The following is a 17,493-nucleotide window of genomic DNA, read 5'->3' as shown; positions in this document are numbered from 1 at the left end:
ACTGTAAGGATTATCGTAGCAATAAAACTTACAAATGCAAAATGCTTCGAGTAAGACGTGCAAAATAATCTTCTAATTTAACGAGTTAGAATCAATTTCAATGGATTTCCATACATGTAAACGAAAATTAAATTGTGAATCCCCGTAATAGCGAATTCTCAATTACAATGATCGATAAATTTTCTGAAGCTTCAAAGATAATAACGTCGTATCGACTAATCATCACAGAAAAAAAAAAAAAAGAGTGTATATGGATCTCTATCTTACAAATCTGTATAAAGCAAAAACATACAAATGAGAGATACACTTAATACAGAGATATTTGCGCATCCCCTAAATATGTCTATGTATATATACGATTCGCGTCATCTTTTATTTACCTATCAAAATTTGGTATCTCACAGACTGTTCTATATTTCTCTCTATATATACATTATATATGTATAAAGAGATAGACAGATAGATAGATTTACATATACTTATTTCTTCTTTAGTATGATACAAATCGATTAATTCACAATTGGTATTGATGTGTCGGTCAATTTTTTGTTTTCATATAAAAATCATGTTGCCGACACATGATGGTAAAAAATACGTACAAGGAAAATCCATTCAATGTATAAATCTCTACAAAAATCAATTCAGAATAAAACGGAAACGTTTCGTACTAATTTTCGTTCGTATAAATTCTGTATATCCGCAACATTCGCATAATCGGTGTATCGATATTCTAATCTGCGTGACTGATGGATTCTTAAGATTTAAACTGTTTTATTACAAAGTTGTACATAGTTGAAGGTGGCATAAATTTGTTTGTCTGAATCATAGAACGATCGTACCCGAACTAGTTGTTCTCCTCGTCTTTCACGAAACCGATAGGATTTATCGATCGGTCGTGATACTTCCGCGATCATTATACAATGATTGGAATAGGTGCGTTAAATTTTAGATTAACACAATATACATGTATGTATGTACAAATGCTTATACGGTATAATATATAATAATCATTGCGATAACGAGATATATTTGTTGCGGCAGTCATCGTTTCTTATTATTAGAATTTTATTAATATATATATATATATATGCACGAAATGGTACAATATCCTCGCCTATCTCTAATAGTTGTATGTAAATAAAAGTTATCTGCTAAATACATCGATCAGTCTCACAATCGTTATTTAAATATTGATGTAAAAAAGTTTCCTTTTCTCTGTTGCATCAGCACAGTGCATCAACTATAGTCGAAGCAATGCGAACTGTCTGCTCAAAGCCACCGAGGGGAAATTCCCCACCACATTCCCATTCGAGTATTTGCAGGCGCGCACAAAGAAATTATGTATACATAGATAGAGTAGAAGCAGGGTTGCTATAAATTGAGCGAAAGTAGTTGAGTTGAGCTTTGCGTGACTTGGTGGGAGAAGTCATAGGAATTAAGGGGAATCCGAACAGAGATTACTGAAATGACATTTCCCCTCAATTCGTATTCTTTCCTACCAAAGTTACTCGCGCGTTGTTGGAGAACGGACAGGCGTATACAGGGTGTCCCAAAAATGTTGTAACACCTTGAAAGAGGTGGTTCGGGAGGTGATTTGAAACAACTTTTTCCTTAGCGAAAATGTTGTCCGAAGTTTCGTTAAGGAGATATTAACAGAAAAACCCGACCAATCAGAGCGCGCAGATACCGTTGGAGCAGCCGCGTCAATGTCCTTCGCTCGTAGCCTTTGCTATCGCGGCCGCTCCAACGGTATACGCGCGCTCTGATTGGTCAGGGTTTTCTGTTAATATCTCCTCAACGAAGCCTCGGATAACATTTTCGATAAGGACAAAGTTGTTTCAAATCACCTCCCGAACCACCCCTTTCAAGGTGTTGCAACATTTTTGGAACACCCTGTATTCAATTATTTTTCTCTTACTATTCGCGTTAGACATTTTTTGCTGCCTTGTCTACTCTATCTACATAATCACCTTGAGTGCACACTCTCAGCTTCAAACAAATAGGCAACCCAGATTTGCCTGAAAATAGATGTATCCAGTATAGTTCACGATCGAGGCAGTGGCCTTGAGCTGTCGTTTAAGTTTGCTCCGACTATAGACGTTCTTGCGAGATCGAATCTTCTTTTAAAACACACACATACATACACACACACACACCCATATATATATACACACACACACATATATATATGCATATAAATATATATATTTACATACGTATTTCCTTTGTCATGTCACAAAATCTTAACATTCCTTTCATCTGTCTGTCTCCCTGTCTACTTCTTTCAATCTCAGTTTCGCTATGTTTGTGAATCGGACAAATTTAGCACGATTAATTTCCGTAACTGGAACTTGCTTCATCGGGAGGAAACAGAAAATAGTGAAAACGAAAAAGCTGATAGGGACGAACACCTGCGTTATCAGCAGTGATAAACAATGAACGCAAAAAAGAAAAAAAAAAAAACAGCTCAGAATGTTGTAGATTCAGAGTCGCACCAGAAATGCTTCCGTATGTGTACGCAAAGTAAATGCAGTTAGAAATTATACATGCCTCGATAAACACATAAAATTCGCAGAACACGCAGAATCATTGTGAAAAAATATAATCATCGTTTGCTGTTAGACAGACACACTGCAAAATCGTTTCCGCACCTCTAATAATCTATTTCGAGCCGTGTCTACCGATCTTTTATAAATCTCAGATATAAAAAGTCCAGCGTAGAAAAAAAGCTTGCAAGATACATTCGGGAAGATTCGTTCGTTTCTTTTATTTTTTTTTTTCATCTCAAAATATTCAATATCGGAATCTGCCAGGTCACTGTAGTAAAATACTTGCACCACATTTTTCTCTATCTATTTCTTTCTCACTCGATTAGTAATATTCTTGTCCGAGGATATTCAGAGAAGTAATCGACGAAAACATGACCTGAATCTTCCAAATTGCAAAATCACATTTATCGATATCGTAGACTATATATGTACAAGATGAAGATATATGTAATCTATACATGTATACAGTGGTGTGAGTTATTATAGGTTTCAAGTAATTTCCCATAAACATAGTTTAGTTATAGTACATGTACATTAGATTCTGTAAGTATCAAAAACAATAAAAATTATTTTGAGGAATTTTGACTTTTTTTTTCATTAAAATATTATTTATCTTTGAACCTATAATTATTTACATCACTGTAGGTACACTTCCATTTTAGCACGCTCTGAATATCTTGCGACAAGTTAACTATTTGATGTATCTAAATGATGCATTGCATGTTCGTGGATCTTTACGTTAATGTATATACACCTAATAAAATGTATATAAAAATCAGCAACATGCATCGATTTCCCTTCGTAATTTGATTTCTGTTTTTTCTCGACTTTCAAGAAAGGATAAAAAAACAGACACGTTGCAAAAAACGTGTGTAAATTTCAAAAGGACGAACATGAAAAGGATCTCTTGTAATGCTTTTGTCGCTTGCTTATAATTGTAAAAATGTTTGTAAGATTTACTGAAACAATGGAACAGCGAATCTCGAGAAAAGGGGATTGTCACCTTAATTATTATCAAAGTTTCTTTCGTGAACAAATATTCATACTTTTATTCTGACGCTTATAAGGTAATTTGAATTTATTTATCCATAAGATATTGCGATGGAAACTATTTAGGAAGACGAACAAAGTAGATAGAAAATTTTAAGTACATTGTGCTGTCTCTCTCAATTTCTATTTGAATACATCTCACAAACTTTATTATCTATAATTATATCTTTTCGAATAGGTCAAGCTTTTTTCAATTGCTGTGTATGCACGTACAAAAACATCAAATTCAAGTTACATGATAGCAATGCACAAACATATCGATTATGTTATTTTTCACTTAAACAGTTTCGTCTGTTCCAGGACATTTGACATGCCAAAAATAACATGTGTATTTCTTAGCTTTAACGTAACATCTCAATACATATGTAAGATAATTTGATGATCTTTTCGCGTTATTCATAAATAGTATTACTTTGATAGCTGCACGTATAATATATTCATTTATACCCTCTTTATCAATAAAGTTTTAATTTATCATCCTCTTTTCCTTTAAAAACACGCAAAATTATTCGTATTATTTACGTATCACGCAATCATATTACTTCAATATGAGACCATTTTATGTCCATTACAAAATTTTCTTACATACGCTTACTTTAATGCTTACAGTGCCTAATCAATCTGTGGGCACCATTTACATTTCTCTTATAATCTAAGTAACTCAATAGTAGATTAATATACAAGATAATTGAAAATAAATAATTCACTGAATATTGCCAGCAGATTGACCTGGAATCAATTGTTTCATTTCATATCATTCCCTGGCAGTGTTACAGAAAGTTAATTCCATAAAAAGCAAAGATTAATTTGTATAAAAATATATATAAATTTATGTAGAAAAGGAATATTATGTATTGCAAGTAAATAAACTTACAAAATAAATAAGTTAAACAAGTATTTCTTATTTTTTTTTCAGTTACAGGAAGGATCATAGAAAGTTATAAAGATCGTTTAAAAAATTATATTAGCTATGCGCTGAACGAGTATATTATAGAAATCTTAATCGTAATTTGAGCTTTTCAAGTTGCAAAATTCATTCCCGACTTTAAAAAGATCAACCTTACACAATAATGCTACATATATGACTTGTTGATCTATGATCCAACCTTATTTCTTGACATATATTAATTATCATAAATCATAACGTGAGTTACAACAAAAACATAGCTATTAATATTCACAGTAAAGAGATCATAGAGTCTCCTAGTCCAAAGAAATGTACAATTCAAATTTGTCAAAGGACAAGGTGATCAACGTTGTCCTTGGACAAATTGTAGTTTCGATGTTTGATTTCATATGAAGAACTGTTATAGTTTCCTTGTTACATAACGATTGTCAAAGAGCTTAAGCCAGATGGGCAGCAAACGCGGCATTTTAAAATGTAAACTAAATACCTATATATGAGAAAATTTACCATGAACATTGCCAATATCCCAGAAGTTGATTTACTATTAAATTTGATTATTACCTATGTTAAATTCATAGATAAATATTTCTGATTTTTTTAAATTAACGTTATAAGCAATCATACTTGATGTTATATAAAATCGAAGCTATGTATTGCACATTCATAACCTTTAATTTTGCGATCGAATATATTCAGTTTTAATAAAAATGTATGCACTGACCAAATTATTTGTTTGATATAAAATAAATGTATATCTTTTGCTCATCTTTGGTTTTATCGTTAAGATTATTTTAACTATATGTTCAAAGTTATTATTAATGTTATTTTAAAATGATAGTGACTCTATATGTTATTTGAAATGCACTTTCTAATCGCAACCACTCCTGGGTTTAGTCAAAAAAGATATAATATATGTAGATTTGGATAATCTTTGTGCGTATAACATTAAGTATTGACCCAACATGAAAAGAAAAATATTTAAATGACATGAATAATCCAATGATCACAGTGATCTGTTTTAAACAGGTACTTTTGTGTGCTTTTGTTCGATCATGTGCCCATCTCTGAAAACTAGGAACTAACAGTTTTCACTTATTTAGCATTATACTTATTTCGTATATCAATAATCTGCTGTTTATCGATTCGTTTTTACATTAATGCTGCAGTCATCCAGAAATGTTACAATAAAGTTTACTGGTCCAGTTTGCCAATCTGATTGCCATATTCTCGATCAATTTCACTCTCTACTAATACTGCCTAAATATATCATCATATTGATATGATGCTATTCAACAGACTTCATTTATTTTATTATAAAGTACTCTTCATATTATTGCTATTAATGGGTCAGGATTTACAGTACCTGAACACATTCGTTTCTTAAGTTGAATTACTTAATTGTAACGTCATGGACCTTGGCATGAATCATGTCAAATGCATCTGGTACAATGTAGCTATCGTGACCCTAATTGAATTCTTTTAAAATTTTTTGGACCCAAATGTTTGAAAAGTGATTGGCATCTTGGAACTCCTCTACGAATACATATACAATTGCAATGATAGGTAGCCCAGAGAACGAAAAGCTATGGATAAGACAATTTTTACGCCGATTCAGTAACCAATGCTTAGGATGTAGATACTATAAACTGCCACTTGCTGAATAATAATATTATATCTCATGTTACATTAAAATGTCATCACAGTATTTTGATGTACGTAGCTAATTATTACACTTAGAAAATAATTGAAAACTTTCCACATAATAAAGTCGTTTGTGGAAAATCATCAATTACAAGAAGTTCATGGCAGTTTATAAGCATTCTATATACGCTAGAGAAACGGCATTCAGTAGAAACAGTGTGCTCTTTTTCAACTATCTCTTTTAAGAATCACCCAACAGTCGTGGAACACGCCTCAAGAACTCACACCCATAAAGACGATATCATATATAATTATATATATATATATATATAATCTTTTTCAACAACCAACGATCAAGGACATGAATCTTATACAACTTTTCCCAAGAGCACTATTCACCTACTGTACATTATAACAGTTACTCTAATTACAAGAATTTATTTTTTATCATTTACAACAGTATAAACTCTCTGTGCTCGATATCATAAAACTTAAACACTCTCATCCAGAGCCTTTGTTATCTGGGATAGTAATGGTTGCATACTTAACACACAATTTTGTATCGTAGCATACAACTAACTATTATAAGAAAAAAATAAATTAAAACTCTATGAGAGATTGACATTAATTAGAGACTGATTGCCTGGAAGAGGCTGCGTGCATGGCAAAATCGACAAGTGGATTATTTGGGACGGTAACAATGGAGTGTGAAGTACTACTGCTTAAAGTAACATTGGCAGAAGAAACTAAAGACAATGGCTTACAAGATAGTTGATCAATTTGTTTTATAGGTACCAATTTGATTGGCATATCTGTTTTTAACCTGACAGCTTCCGATACTGGTATAGCTTTTAGTTGAACACTTTTCAACGGTTGTATTTTTACTGCTGGTTTAACAGTAGCACTCGCATTTTGAATAATTTTGGTTATCTTACTCTCACCAACTCCTTGGTTGGAAGATTCATCATAGCCGGAATCTGACGACGAATCACTAAACGTTTTACTTGTCTGTTTAGAGACTGCAGTCTCTGTACCAGACTCTACGCTATGGGCAGGACTAGCAGACGCAGAACTGTGGACAGGACTGGCTGATGCAGAACTATGCGCAGGACTGCGACTTAATGCATTTGTTTGTTGTTGTCGTTGCTGCCTAGCTATACAACCAATACAAGGCTTTATTAACGAAGGATCCACTATAACTTCTCCATATGGACCCTTGAATATTGTTCCACAACAAATGATCTCCCTAAAAAAACATAATAGAATATAAGAAATTGGGTTTAGCTAAAAGAATTATTAAGTAGTTATTTATTAATTATCAAGAGAATATCGTAATATAAAAATTAATAATGAAACCAACCTCTTAAAGTAGGACAGATCAATGAAACCATTTACAGTTAAATCATTCTTTGATTCAGTCACATCTTGCATATCTATCTGTTTTTCAGTAACTGGAATATCATCACTTCCTATAGGACTGCCAGCTCGACTTGAACCTTTGCTACCATTTCCGTTTAAATAATCTTCTACAAAAAGAACAAAAATTGTAACGTATTAATGAAATTTTTCATATTTTGAAAACCTTTACATTTGAAAATTTGTATATACCAACCTGTTAAGTCATCGCTCATCGCTGGACTTTGTTCACGATCTCTATCCGTCTTCAAATAAATGTGTTTTTTCTTCATAATCTTCTCAAATTTTTCTGGCAAATCTTTCATTTTCTTTTTATTCTTTGATTTGAATTTCGTTAGTGACTTGATGCCAGGTCCTGCACGTGCATCGACAACCTGGAAACGGATTAAAGATTTATTAGTAAATAATAGTATTATTAATTGATTGGTACAAATATTTAATAGTACATTCATTAGTACTTACATGTCTCCAATTACGATTACTTCCTGCAGGCAATTTCTTCCACCTTTTTACCAAGAGTACGCAAGCATTACAAATTTCTCCAGTTCGCCTTTCCTCGAGTTGGAAACACTCTATAAAATCATCTTCGTACTTTTTACTGTCTGTGAACCTTGAACTATAAGCACAAAAATACTTATGTTTATTTCTATTATTACTAAAAAAGTATATCCACTTGCACATCCAGATATTAAAAATTTTAATTAAAATTGTTGAACAGCTTACCTGCTAGACTTAGCTTTACAAATGCAGCAACCAGTACTAGACCGATACACCTTTGGTTTATGAAAACTAAACATTTTGCACGTTACTTTTATTCTGCTCCTGCAAATAAAAAGAAAAAAAAAAAACAACAACAATGAATAACGTTTAAAAGGCACCTCGGAACGTCAGATTAGAATTTTATAAAACCTTACACAAAGAAAGCATATCATACGATAAGAAATTCGTAAAAAACCAATAAAAAGTTATTCCAATCAAATTCAGTCCAATTTCTCTGAGAATTTATTATCAGTCTTTGTTTATATCTGTAAGTAACTTCCTACAAAGAAGAATTGCATATAGGTACACGGATAAAGCAATGGTCAACCGTATGTTCAACGCGTCCTGAAAGTAATGTACCTTTACCGAAAACAGCATGTTTCGATGATTTGTGACAGTAGCCGAAATTAGCCTCGTTATATCCGTACGGAATGTACAAAATCATGCAACAATTCGATCGCGATTATTCGTCACGACGAAAGAAATCACTGATCACCACCATCTTTATAATACTTGTTTACATCGATTCGTTGCCAGTCTTGTAACTAACCCGCGAGATTTCGGCTTGACAGTGTCTACGTGCGAGACGCTACACGCTGTGACGCACGTTTGTTACTAGGGGGCGTCCATAATCTCACCGAATCCCCACTTTATATTACACGATAAAACTGTAAAGAAAAACAACGTGCTAAAGGAAACCGACACTTCGCAAATACATCTTTCAACATGGAATCACCGAAATCTGCAATTTACATTATAAATCGCGATTACTTGTTATTTGGATTAAAGTTACGAGATCACGATGGACTGACCAAGAAAACACAACTCATCCTATATGAAATACACTTCTTTGGTCTGGGCATCTATCAGATAACGATGTTTGAAATACTATGCCAAACAGTGCGTTACCTTATTCGACGGTTCTTTCATTCTTTAAGTACACTTATTTTATTTCAACACATGACTCTCGAAAATAATGTTTCTCTAAAGTAACAAAATAATGGAATACTCTTGGGAAATGGCCGACGTGTTCTAAAAATGTAACGTTTCGAATACTATGTTCAAAGTTATTAACATTTCCTGATGAATAAATTTCTAGATACATGTATAATTACTGGTTCGTTATATGCACAATAATACTGTTAAATACAAATATTTGAAGTGCCTGTTTTGTACAGTTCTGTGAACTATAAAATACTGAAATATTACTTCTTATTTTCAATTCAAATGATATTTGCCCAACTCTGCTTTCTAGAAAATTATAAAGCTTTTTTCCTTCTACCTAATGAATTTTATTATTGCCTAATACATAAATAATGTTTTATGCATTTCATTAAAATCACGTGACTATAAGAGTAACGAAAAGAGCAATCTTTATGTTAGAGAGTGACAATGTTATTTTAAATTCAAAACTGAGAAATAAAAGAGGGAACTGTGTCGGCGAAACATTATTCTAAAAATAGGAAGCATGAAGCCACAATATAATGCAGTGTGCGACTAATATGATGAAGCATGGGATTTCTTAAAATATTATCTTTGTTCCTCCAATCAATTTTTATAAAATCAATCGAACCACTGCGGTTCGATAAATGTCCAAATTTTTTAATACTGTAACAAGCACGATATCTCAACGTTTTCAGTTTTTGATTTCAAATAATTTTCAAAATTTGACAGAAATATTTAATTTACAAGTGAAGCGTACAACACAAGGAAAGCAAAGTTACAAACGTAGAAATACATTTCTGTCAAAATCATGCCTGTTAAGACGTTCAAAGATAGTACGATCTACCGTAATAGTTTGCTTACTTTTTTATGCTAAACCTTTTCGTCTCTAAAGTAAATTTTAAAAGCATGCCAGTGACGTCGCGTGGCGCATCACGGGATAACGACCAATGAACATTAACGACACGAGGGCGTGTTTTATTTCAGCAAGTTCGTTGGTCACTTATGAAGATGCACGTGAGTCGCGGCATTCATTCGAGATATACATCGTAGTAGGTGCAACGCGCGGAGGCAAACCAGTTTTCCTTCGATATGCCGAATTTGCTCTCTATAGTACCCATCCGTCCTTGTCTTTCTCAAGGATGAGCTTTAACCAAGTGTGTAACAGCATTTTCAATGATTCGAACGTAACGTATACCTCACGTACGCCGTCTGCGTAACCATGCTCATACTGTCCCACTTTATTCAATACTCATCGAACTCTGTCTTGGCAGTTTTCGCATAACTAGTCAGAAAATGTAAAAATTTTGTTCTTCTGACCATTTCAAACCAGAGTTACAAAATTAAAGAGATATACTAGGATGACCGCCTTCAATTTATTTGGAGAGTCCTTCCTAAGAAGACAAAGAGTTTTTGTTACATTTAATTTTAATCAATTAAAAATTAAATTGTTCAAATTGATTTTTATTGAATTTACTGCGAAAGATTATTTAAAGAAAACTTTTCATCAGACGGAATGCTTGCAATCCAGTGTTTAAGTTACTCGTGATGAGTACAGTTCAAAGAAACCAACGGTTGCAGGTAAATCTAATTTGTTGCGTAAATATTAATACGATTCAAACACCCCCACGTCGTGTCTATACATAGCCAATACTAACGTCTCTCTCGGCTCGCCGTACGACACATTTTTTCACTCATTCTGGGAGTGGCGCCATCGGTAGTTGAAACCACAAAGCAAGAATGTTGCAACGTACTGTACGCAAAAAAATGTAAATGTGCTTTCGCCGCGTTGCAGTCGATGATTATAGTGGGGGACGATGTAAGGGACATCGGAGAACAGGAAGGGGGAAACAGAGGAGGGTAGAGCGATGTTGCCACGTGGTTTGTTGATCGGTTGCCTCTTCATCCCGATACGACTCAGATCTCTGACCCCACTGCGCGCATATTAAATAGTACTCATATTTTGCGAGCATCTCTACTAATATAATTTCAGTACCGATAAAAACGCTAACTGTCAACGATTAACGTCAAATTCGCAGCAGCTGCGACCTTACTTTAGTTTATTGCGCAATCTGTTTCCCATACAATTGTAATAATACGTGAATTTTCATCTATTTATAATTACAACGATTAATATTATCTCCCGTATATATACTACTGCGATAATACGTGTCAAGCCCATCAGCGAGATATTTTTATATTTTTTTTATTATTTTGAACTGCGAATGAAAATAAAATGCGATACGATTACGATAGGATTAAAACGTATGTGTAAAAATGTTGAACATGTTCGCGTTAATTATTTATTTAATTGCGATCGTGTTAGAGAAACTTGCAAAGCTCGTATTGTTCGCGTCTTCGTTAAGGGACAGATGTGGAAGAAACAAAAACTGCACCATGTTTGAGCACCGGTGTCCCTGACACGCTAACTGAGTAGTTCAACTTTCGTTCTCACTTTTACAGTTGCTCTACCGTCTTAAAAATAGAAGAAGGCGCCATCCCCCCATGTAAACACGTGTCACCCGATTACATGAGTTCTTATACAATTTATTGCAGGGATACCGTTGCATTCTTTACACTCTGAATAAACAATTAGTATGAATGCAACCGTCGATAAAATTATTTCAGACCGAGAGACTTCGATTTCGTTCAGACGATGTTTAACGATGTCGCAAGTGTCTGATCGAGATGACCTACATTATGATAAAACAGGTTCCGGTATTTTGGTCAGAATAAAAATACCAAGACATATTTCTCTACCTATGCGACATACACACTCGTAAATATAAAATATACTACACAGTAATCCGTGTTTCTGAAAATTGATTCAAGTATTTTGAATATTAACAAATTATAATTTTATATCATGTAACTCTATTCCTCTGTCTATCGATGATAATATTTTCGAAGAATTTTTAATAATCTTTACAGATTTATAATATGCATAATGTTACCATTTAATGTTTCGGAATCAACCAAATTTTAGTTAATTCTTTCCCCGTCCTATTCGACAATATCGTCCAATTTTCTTGCAATAAACATTAAACGTTAAATGAATTTGGAAAATACAGTCAAATACGGAAAAATACGACGAAAATAGGCGATTAAAATGAACCTCCTATGCTTAAAATTGTTCATACACAGAGGCAGAAAAAGGGAACGAGTGTTTATCGTGCATTCGTGGAAAAATGCATAGGCTGAAAAGCGCGATCCTTTCTAAAAATGTCTTTGGCTTTTTTTTTAAGCCAGAAATAAAAAGAAACTATCAATTTTCAGAGAGTGTATAAGACCGAGCGAGTCTGTGGGGATCCCTTTTACAAAGCGTATTGGGTCCCTACCGAATATCACTCGTGACAGGTCGTGTGCCATTTTCACGAGCAGGGACAAAAAAAGAAACGTACAGACAAACGTGGTGCACCGAACGAAGGACGTGCACGAGCAGGAGACCGACATGGCGCGTGGCACAGTACGGTCGCCGCCATTATCGGTTCCTTCCCTTCCCACCGTCCTAACCAACCCCGTCTCGATGAGCATACAGTACGCTCAGTGCTGGATTAAGATTTCATGGAACCCTGGGCTACAGGTACCATGACACTCTAATATTCCCAAATCGCCAAAAGAACAATTGCAATGAAATAAAATTTATAAAGCTAACAATAATTTCAATTTAAATGTTTACTTTTCGTAATTTGTTGGAAATAAGTTTCTTGAAAACATCGATAAAAATCGTAAGTCCTTAGAACATTTCTAAAATTTGTTAGTACTTCTCAATGTTGTAAATGTTTACTGATCTTATTGTATTATACTGTTTCACCCTAAACATTTCTGAATTTCAGAAAATATCTGTTTTAAATGAAATCCATGCTTTTACTTTTTCTTCTTATATTCGTTTAATTCTTTCATTATAAATGTCACTCTTTTATTTTATAATGCAATTCTGAGCTTGTATGATTTGATTCTATGCCCTTGTCACATTATTCTTCGATATTGTGTTAATAGTCACTGAATTAAGTTGTATAGTAGTATATTAAAGTAGATAGCAATAGCATCAGGTAGAAAATCAGTTATAGTAAAATATTCACATTAACAAATACTTCATTACCAATAACAAGTACTCTGTAATCTAAATTTCATGTGTCTGAATCTTGTTTTTGTTAGCAAATGATGGCAATGAGACTTCCTACAAGCCTGAGTTATAAAACAATGTGACTTTATCTAATTTTGCAAACAAATTAATGCTTATTTAAATTTTGTACTAATCTACTTATATTTTCTTCTTCTCTGAATGTGTATCTAAATCTTTATTGAGCAAGAGTAGGAATACTACTTTACTATCAACCTGTCCGCTTTCTTTTGACAATTTGTAGATATTAGAAGCTTCTGGATGATTCATGGTTATACCCAATTCTAAATATATACATTTCGTTTTCTATCATGATGAACTTTTACTTATTAGGGTACTGAATTGTATAACTTGACTATAACACCTAATGTATTTGTCTTAGAATTGTTCATGCTTTACATTCCCTTCTAGCTTGGGTACCTCACATTGCTAAACCCGCACTGTAGTTACAATCAAACATAACTATAAAACCTGAGGGTTCTCTACCCTAATTTCCATTTAGGAATAATGTCACACAAACTTTCCAAAAAAAATTTGCTTTAAACTCAAATAAAATGATATTATTCACAGATTCTAAGAATTTCAATCAAACAGTTGAAACATTAATAAATACTTATATACAAGACTGCAAGTTTGATTTTCATCAATGTTTCAATTCCATTTTGTTAATATAATGTCTGAATGTCCTCCAGCTGGCGGAGAGCCCCCTGTAGCCCAAAATCACCCATGTCTTAATCCGACCCTGAGCATATTCTATCCGAATTATTGTATATGTATAACATTTTTCCCAATTAATTTCCTCGAAATTAATCGAACGATACCTTTCGAATAATTCGCGCGATGATGCTAACTGACATGAACCTTAAGCGTACAACAGCGAGAAAAGTGAACGATTACGATACCCGCCACAAGCGGGCACGCCATGACAGATGATACGGCACGCACAAACAAACAAGTCTACTTGCCAAGTGGAGCACCGCGCAAGTAAAAACGGCGGGAATCATTGTCAATGCGAAAGATGAACAACACGTAGTAATCAGTCGATATTTATGACGGTCCACGAAGGACCTTTTCTGTGCGTTATTTCATGTCCTGTCAATGCGGTGACCAGTGCCGACAATGAAAAATTCGTGAAGGTAACGCGGTACCCAACGTCGCGACTGGTGAAAGTTTCTTGCCGCGCTTGACATAAACCACCGAGATTTCGATGATTACGTTAACATACACCGAGGTCGCATTGACAGAACGAATGCATAAGTAAATAAATAAATGTCAGATGTATCGGCGATGATAGAGCAGCAGCCTGGCAGATTCCGACCACGGGAGCCGAAGACGCCTGACATCTCGGAACATATTTATCCGTAACACATGAGTAATCTCGCATGACAATCCACCAGGCTGCTGACAACGCGTCGCGTTATCAATACGTCGTATTTTCGCGACACGTGCTCGTGAAATTCACATTAAGATGCCGAGATTAATGACAGCAGAGTCTCTTACCTTTTCAATACAGGTGACGGCCAGATTTGAGAACTCCTTTGCGCAGACTCACGGCGCTGGCTCCGTTGCATACTCTAGCCAAACGAACGTCCGTAAGTATCCAATGAGAAATTCGGATTTTTCCGTGTTGGTGCCTTTTCTGATTCTAAACAAGTATATTTATTCATAAATAAATTTTATACATATTGTAATTGATTTGTTCTGACGCTACATCGAATATAATTCTTAAATTTGTTCTTACTCGTGCAAATTTGACTTCCGGTGTAGGATTTGATTTTTGTCGGGCATCAGTTCGACGAAATCCCACCAGGGCTCCGAGGTAGTCAAAATTCGTTTTTTAAGATACAAATATGATCGAAACGTCCATCTTTCCGAAACTTCGACTTATAAATCTATATACAATCGTTGAAGTATCCGAAATTTGCAACGAGATATCTTTTGTCAGAATAATTCGAGGAGGATTTCGGCCGCTTAGTAACAATGATGTGGCGCCATCTTCGCGAGTCTTGTATACGATAAAAAAAGAAATTATGCGTAGATGCAGCTTTTTAAATGTAACGCATCGAAGACGAATATTATCAACATTGTCAACGTTATTATGATTGATAACATCGCGTTAATGTATGACGATCAAAGCTGAATTTTGTATAGATTTCCATCGTAAAATACTTACGTTGGAAATACGTTAACATTGTTAGAGAAGAGTATCTTTAACAAATATTCGTGATTTGCCATCTATCGGCGATACGTTTGAAGTAAGAATAGATGTTTTTGCTTCTTGTTTGTCGGTGGTCACTGGAATGAAAACAGCTGATTGTTTCGTTTTGACGTTGTCCAATAGAAATAAAAATATAAATACGTACTGCTGCAGCTCAGTCATTGTTCCAAATCGTTATGATGGACACTTGCTAATATACTCTGTAAACAATACAATCGATCATTATTCGGCGTAATAATAAGCTTGATATTATTTCCTAAGTACATAGATTAGTTATTTGCAAATTATGGCCAATTCGGTTAGTAGCAATGTTAATGGTTATAATTTCAAAGTGGTTTTGCTCGGTGAAGGATGCGTTGGGAAAACTTCTGTTGCATTGCGGTACGTGGAGGACAAGTTTAATGATAGACACATCAGCACATTACAGGTAATATCACTTTAATTACTCCTTTTGTGATCTGTGCTTTGGCATTGTGTTTTACCCAAATTCTAAAGTTCGTTTTATTCATTGAAAGAGTTCCTTCACTTTGTATATGTTTTTCGTCAATTTAGGGTCCCTTGTCCAAGGGAGCGTAAAATTACTTTAACTTCAGCTTTTTTTCTTCCTGTACCTTCAAAATGATGTATCACCTACAACAAAAGAAAAATTTTGTTAGTTAAAAATGTTTTATGAAAATAATACTAGAAAAAATAAAAAACTTTGGGTTACCTTATTATGTATGAAGTTCAATGTATTCAGGTTTTGATAAATTGTAGATTACATTGAATATTTATCGTAAGTTTTACTGAAAGTTTCTTTGCTTTCAGGCTTCATTTTTAAATAAGAAATTAACTATAAATGGAAAGAAGGTAAACTTGTCGATATGGGATACAGCTGGTCAGGAAAAGTTCCATGCACTAGGACCTATCTATTACAGAATGTCTAATGGTGCAATTTTAGTTTATGATATTACAGATGAAGATACGTTTCAGAAGGTACATTTAAAGAAAAATGTTTTTCTTATTGTTCCATATTCTGTATTAATGTCTGTCCTACAGGTAAAAAGTTGGGTCAAGGAGCTCAAAAAAATGTTAGGCAGTGAAATTTGTTTAGCGATAGCTGGAAATAAAGTTGATTTAGAGAAGGATAGAAGTGTTTCTATAGAAGAAGCTGAAGAGTAAGTATCTTTTCTTGACATTTAATTTCCTTCCCTATTATATCAGTTAATGTTTCACAAACTGGTTTGTATACCATTTCCTTCTTACAACTACATTAGATAATGGAAAATGTTTGATGAAAGTTTGCTGATATCAAAACTTTTCTTCTAGATATGCTAAACAAGTTGGAGCTATGCACTTTCATACCTCTGCTAAATTAAATCAAAATATCGAAGAAATGTTTTTGGATTTAACACAGCAGATGATGCAACACGCGGACGAGGTAGAACAAAAGTCTACATTAACAAGGACGAACAGTACGCGTCGCAATGTCGTTGTAGTCGAAGATGAGGCTGAAGAAACAGAACCAGTCAAGACTTCTTGCTGTTCTTAATTTCGGATGTTTAGTTTGAAATGGTTCTAATTATGAACAAGTCGTATATATAAATGTATATATATACATATTACACATATATATGAAAAAATTTGTTCAAAATTGCATTGATACAATGCAAAAAATGTACTATCGCATTTTAGTACAGAACCAAATATATTTTTTGTTTATATTTGATAGTATAAGTGAATAGTAAATATTGTTATTTTATATTTATACAAAGTTTACATATTACCACTGTTTTTTTTTTTTTTTAATATTACATCATTGCATTAAGTAACGACGAATAGACATTGAATGCTGTTACAGTAAAAAGATGATTCAGTGTCATAGCATAGATAACAAATTATGAAGATT

The 17,493-nt window shown here is 33.8% G+C and overlaps 2 protein-coding genes across 6 annotated transcripts; one reads left to right on the top strand and one right to left on the bottom strand.

Moving 5' to 3' along the window:
* Nucleotides 1–6,618: 6,618 nt before the first annotated feature.
* Nucleotides 6,619–14,958, bottom strand: LOC128894964 (uncharacterized). Of its 5 annotated transcripts, XM_054157111.1 has the most exons (8): nt 10,463–10,574; nt 8,683–8,990; nt 8,478–8,602; nt 8,287–8,385; nt 8,026–8,179; nt 7,760–7,937; nt 7,508–7,673; nt 6,619–7,393 (listed from the first exon to the last, which is right to left on the bottom strand). In XM_054157111.1, exons 4-8 carry the CDS (start codon nt 8,358–8,360, stop codon nt 6,772–6,774), a joined length of 1,194 nt encoding a protein of 397 aa, XP_054013086.1. In that variant the 5' UTR covers nt 8,361–8,385; nt 8,478–8,602; nt 8,683–8,990; nt 10,463–10,574; the 3' UTR covers nt 6,619–6,771. The 5 variants fall into 5 exon arrangements, with proteins under 5 accessions (XP_054013086.1, XP_054013085.1, XP_054013088.1 ...); XM_054157110.1 differs by lacking the exon at nt 10,463–10,574 and having other exon boundaries at nt 8,683–9,481; XM_054157113.1 differs by lacking the exon at nt 10,463–10,574 and having other exon boundaries at nt 8,689–9,481.
* A 658-nt stretch (nt 14,959–15,616) lies between these two features.
* LOC128894974 (ras-related protein Rab-21) lies at nt 15,617–17,308 on the top strand. The gene is made up of 4 exons (XM_054157127.1): nt 15,617–16,032; nt 16,413–16,580; nt 16,644–16,762; nt 16,914–17,308. The coding sequence occupies exons 1-4, from the start codon at nt 15,892–15,894 to the stop codon at nt 17,134–17,136; spliced, it is 651 nt and encodes a 216-aa protein (XP_054013102.1). The 5' UTR covers nt 15,617–15,891; the 3' UTR covers nt 17,137–17,308.
* Nucleotides 17,309–17,493: the final 185 nt, after the last annotated feature.

This window comes from Hylaeus anthracinus, unplaced genomic scaffold (genome assembly GCF_026225885.1).
Source record: "Hylaeus anthracinus isolate JK02 unplaced genomic scaffold, UHH_iyHylAnth1.0_haploid 4, whole genome shotgun sequence".
Taxonomy (NCBI): domain Eukaryota; kingdom Metazoa; phylum Arthropoda; class Insecta; order Hymenoptera; family Colletidae; genus Hylaeus; species Hylaeus anthracinus.
The sequence above is the reverse complement of the archived record's forward strand: the minus strand, read 5'-3'. Positions and strand labels throughout refer to the sequence as shown.

Excerpts from the sequence above, each read along its gene's own strand:
- LOC128894964 (XM_054157109.1), bottom strand. The coding sequence starts at position 14,958 with ATGCAACGGAGCCAGCGCCGTGAGTCTGCGCAAAGGAGTTCTCAAATC. Across the intron at positions 8,180-8,286 it reads TGTAAAGCTAAGTCTAGCAG|TTCAAGGTTCACAGACAGTA; the intron begins GTAAGCTGTTCA and ends TTGTGCTTATAG. Across the intron at positions 7,394-7,507 it reads GATCTGTCCTACTTTAAGAG|GGAGATCATTTGTTGTGGAA; the intron begins GTTGGTTTCATT and ends ATGTTTTTTTAG.
- LOC128894974 (XM_054157127.1), top strand. The coding sequence starts at position 15,892 with ATGGCCAATTCGGTTAGTAGCAATGTTAATGGTTATAATTTCAAAGTG. Across the intron at positions 16,581-16,643 it reads ATGAAGATACGTTTCAGAAG|GTAAAAAGTTGGGTCAAGGA; the intron begins GTACATTTAAAG and ends TCTGTCCTACAG. Across the intron at positions 16,763-16,913 it reads TCTATAGAAGAAGCTGAAGA|ATATGCTAAACAAGTTGGAG; the intron begins GTAAGTATCTTT and ends CTTTTCTTCTAG.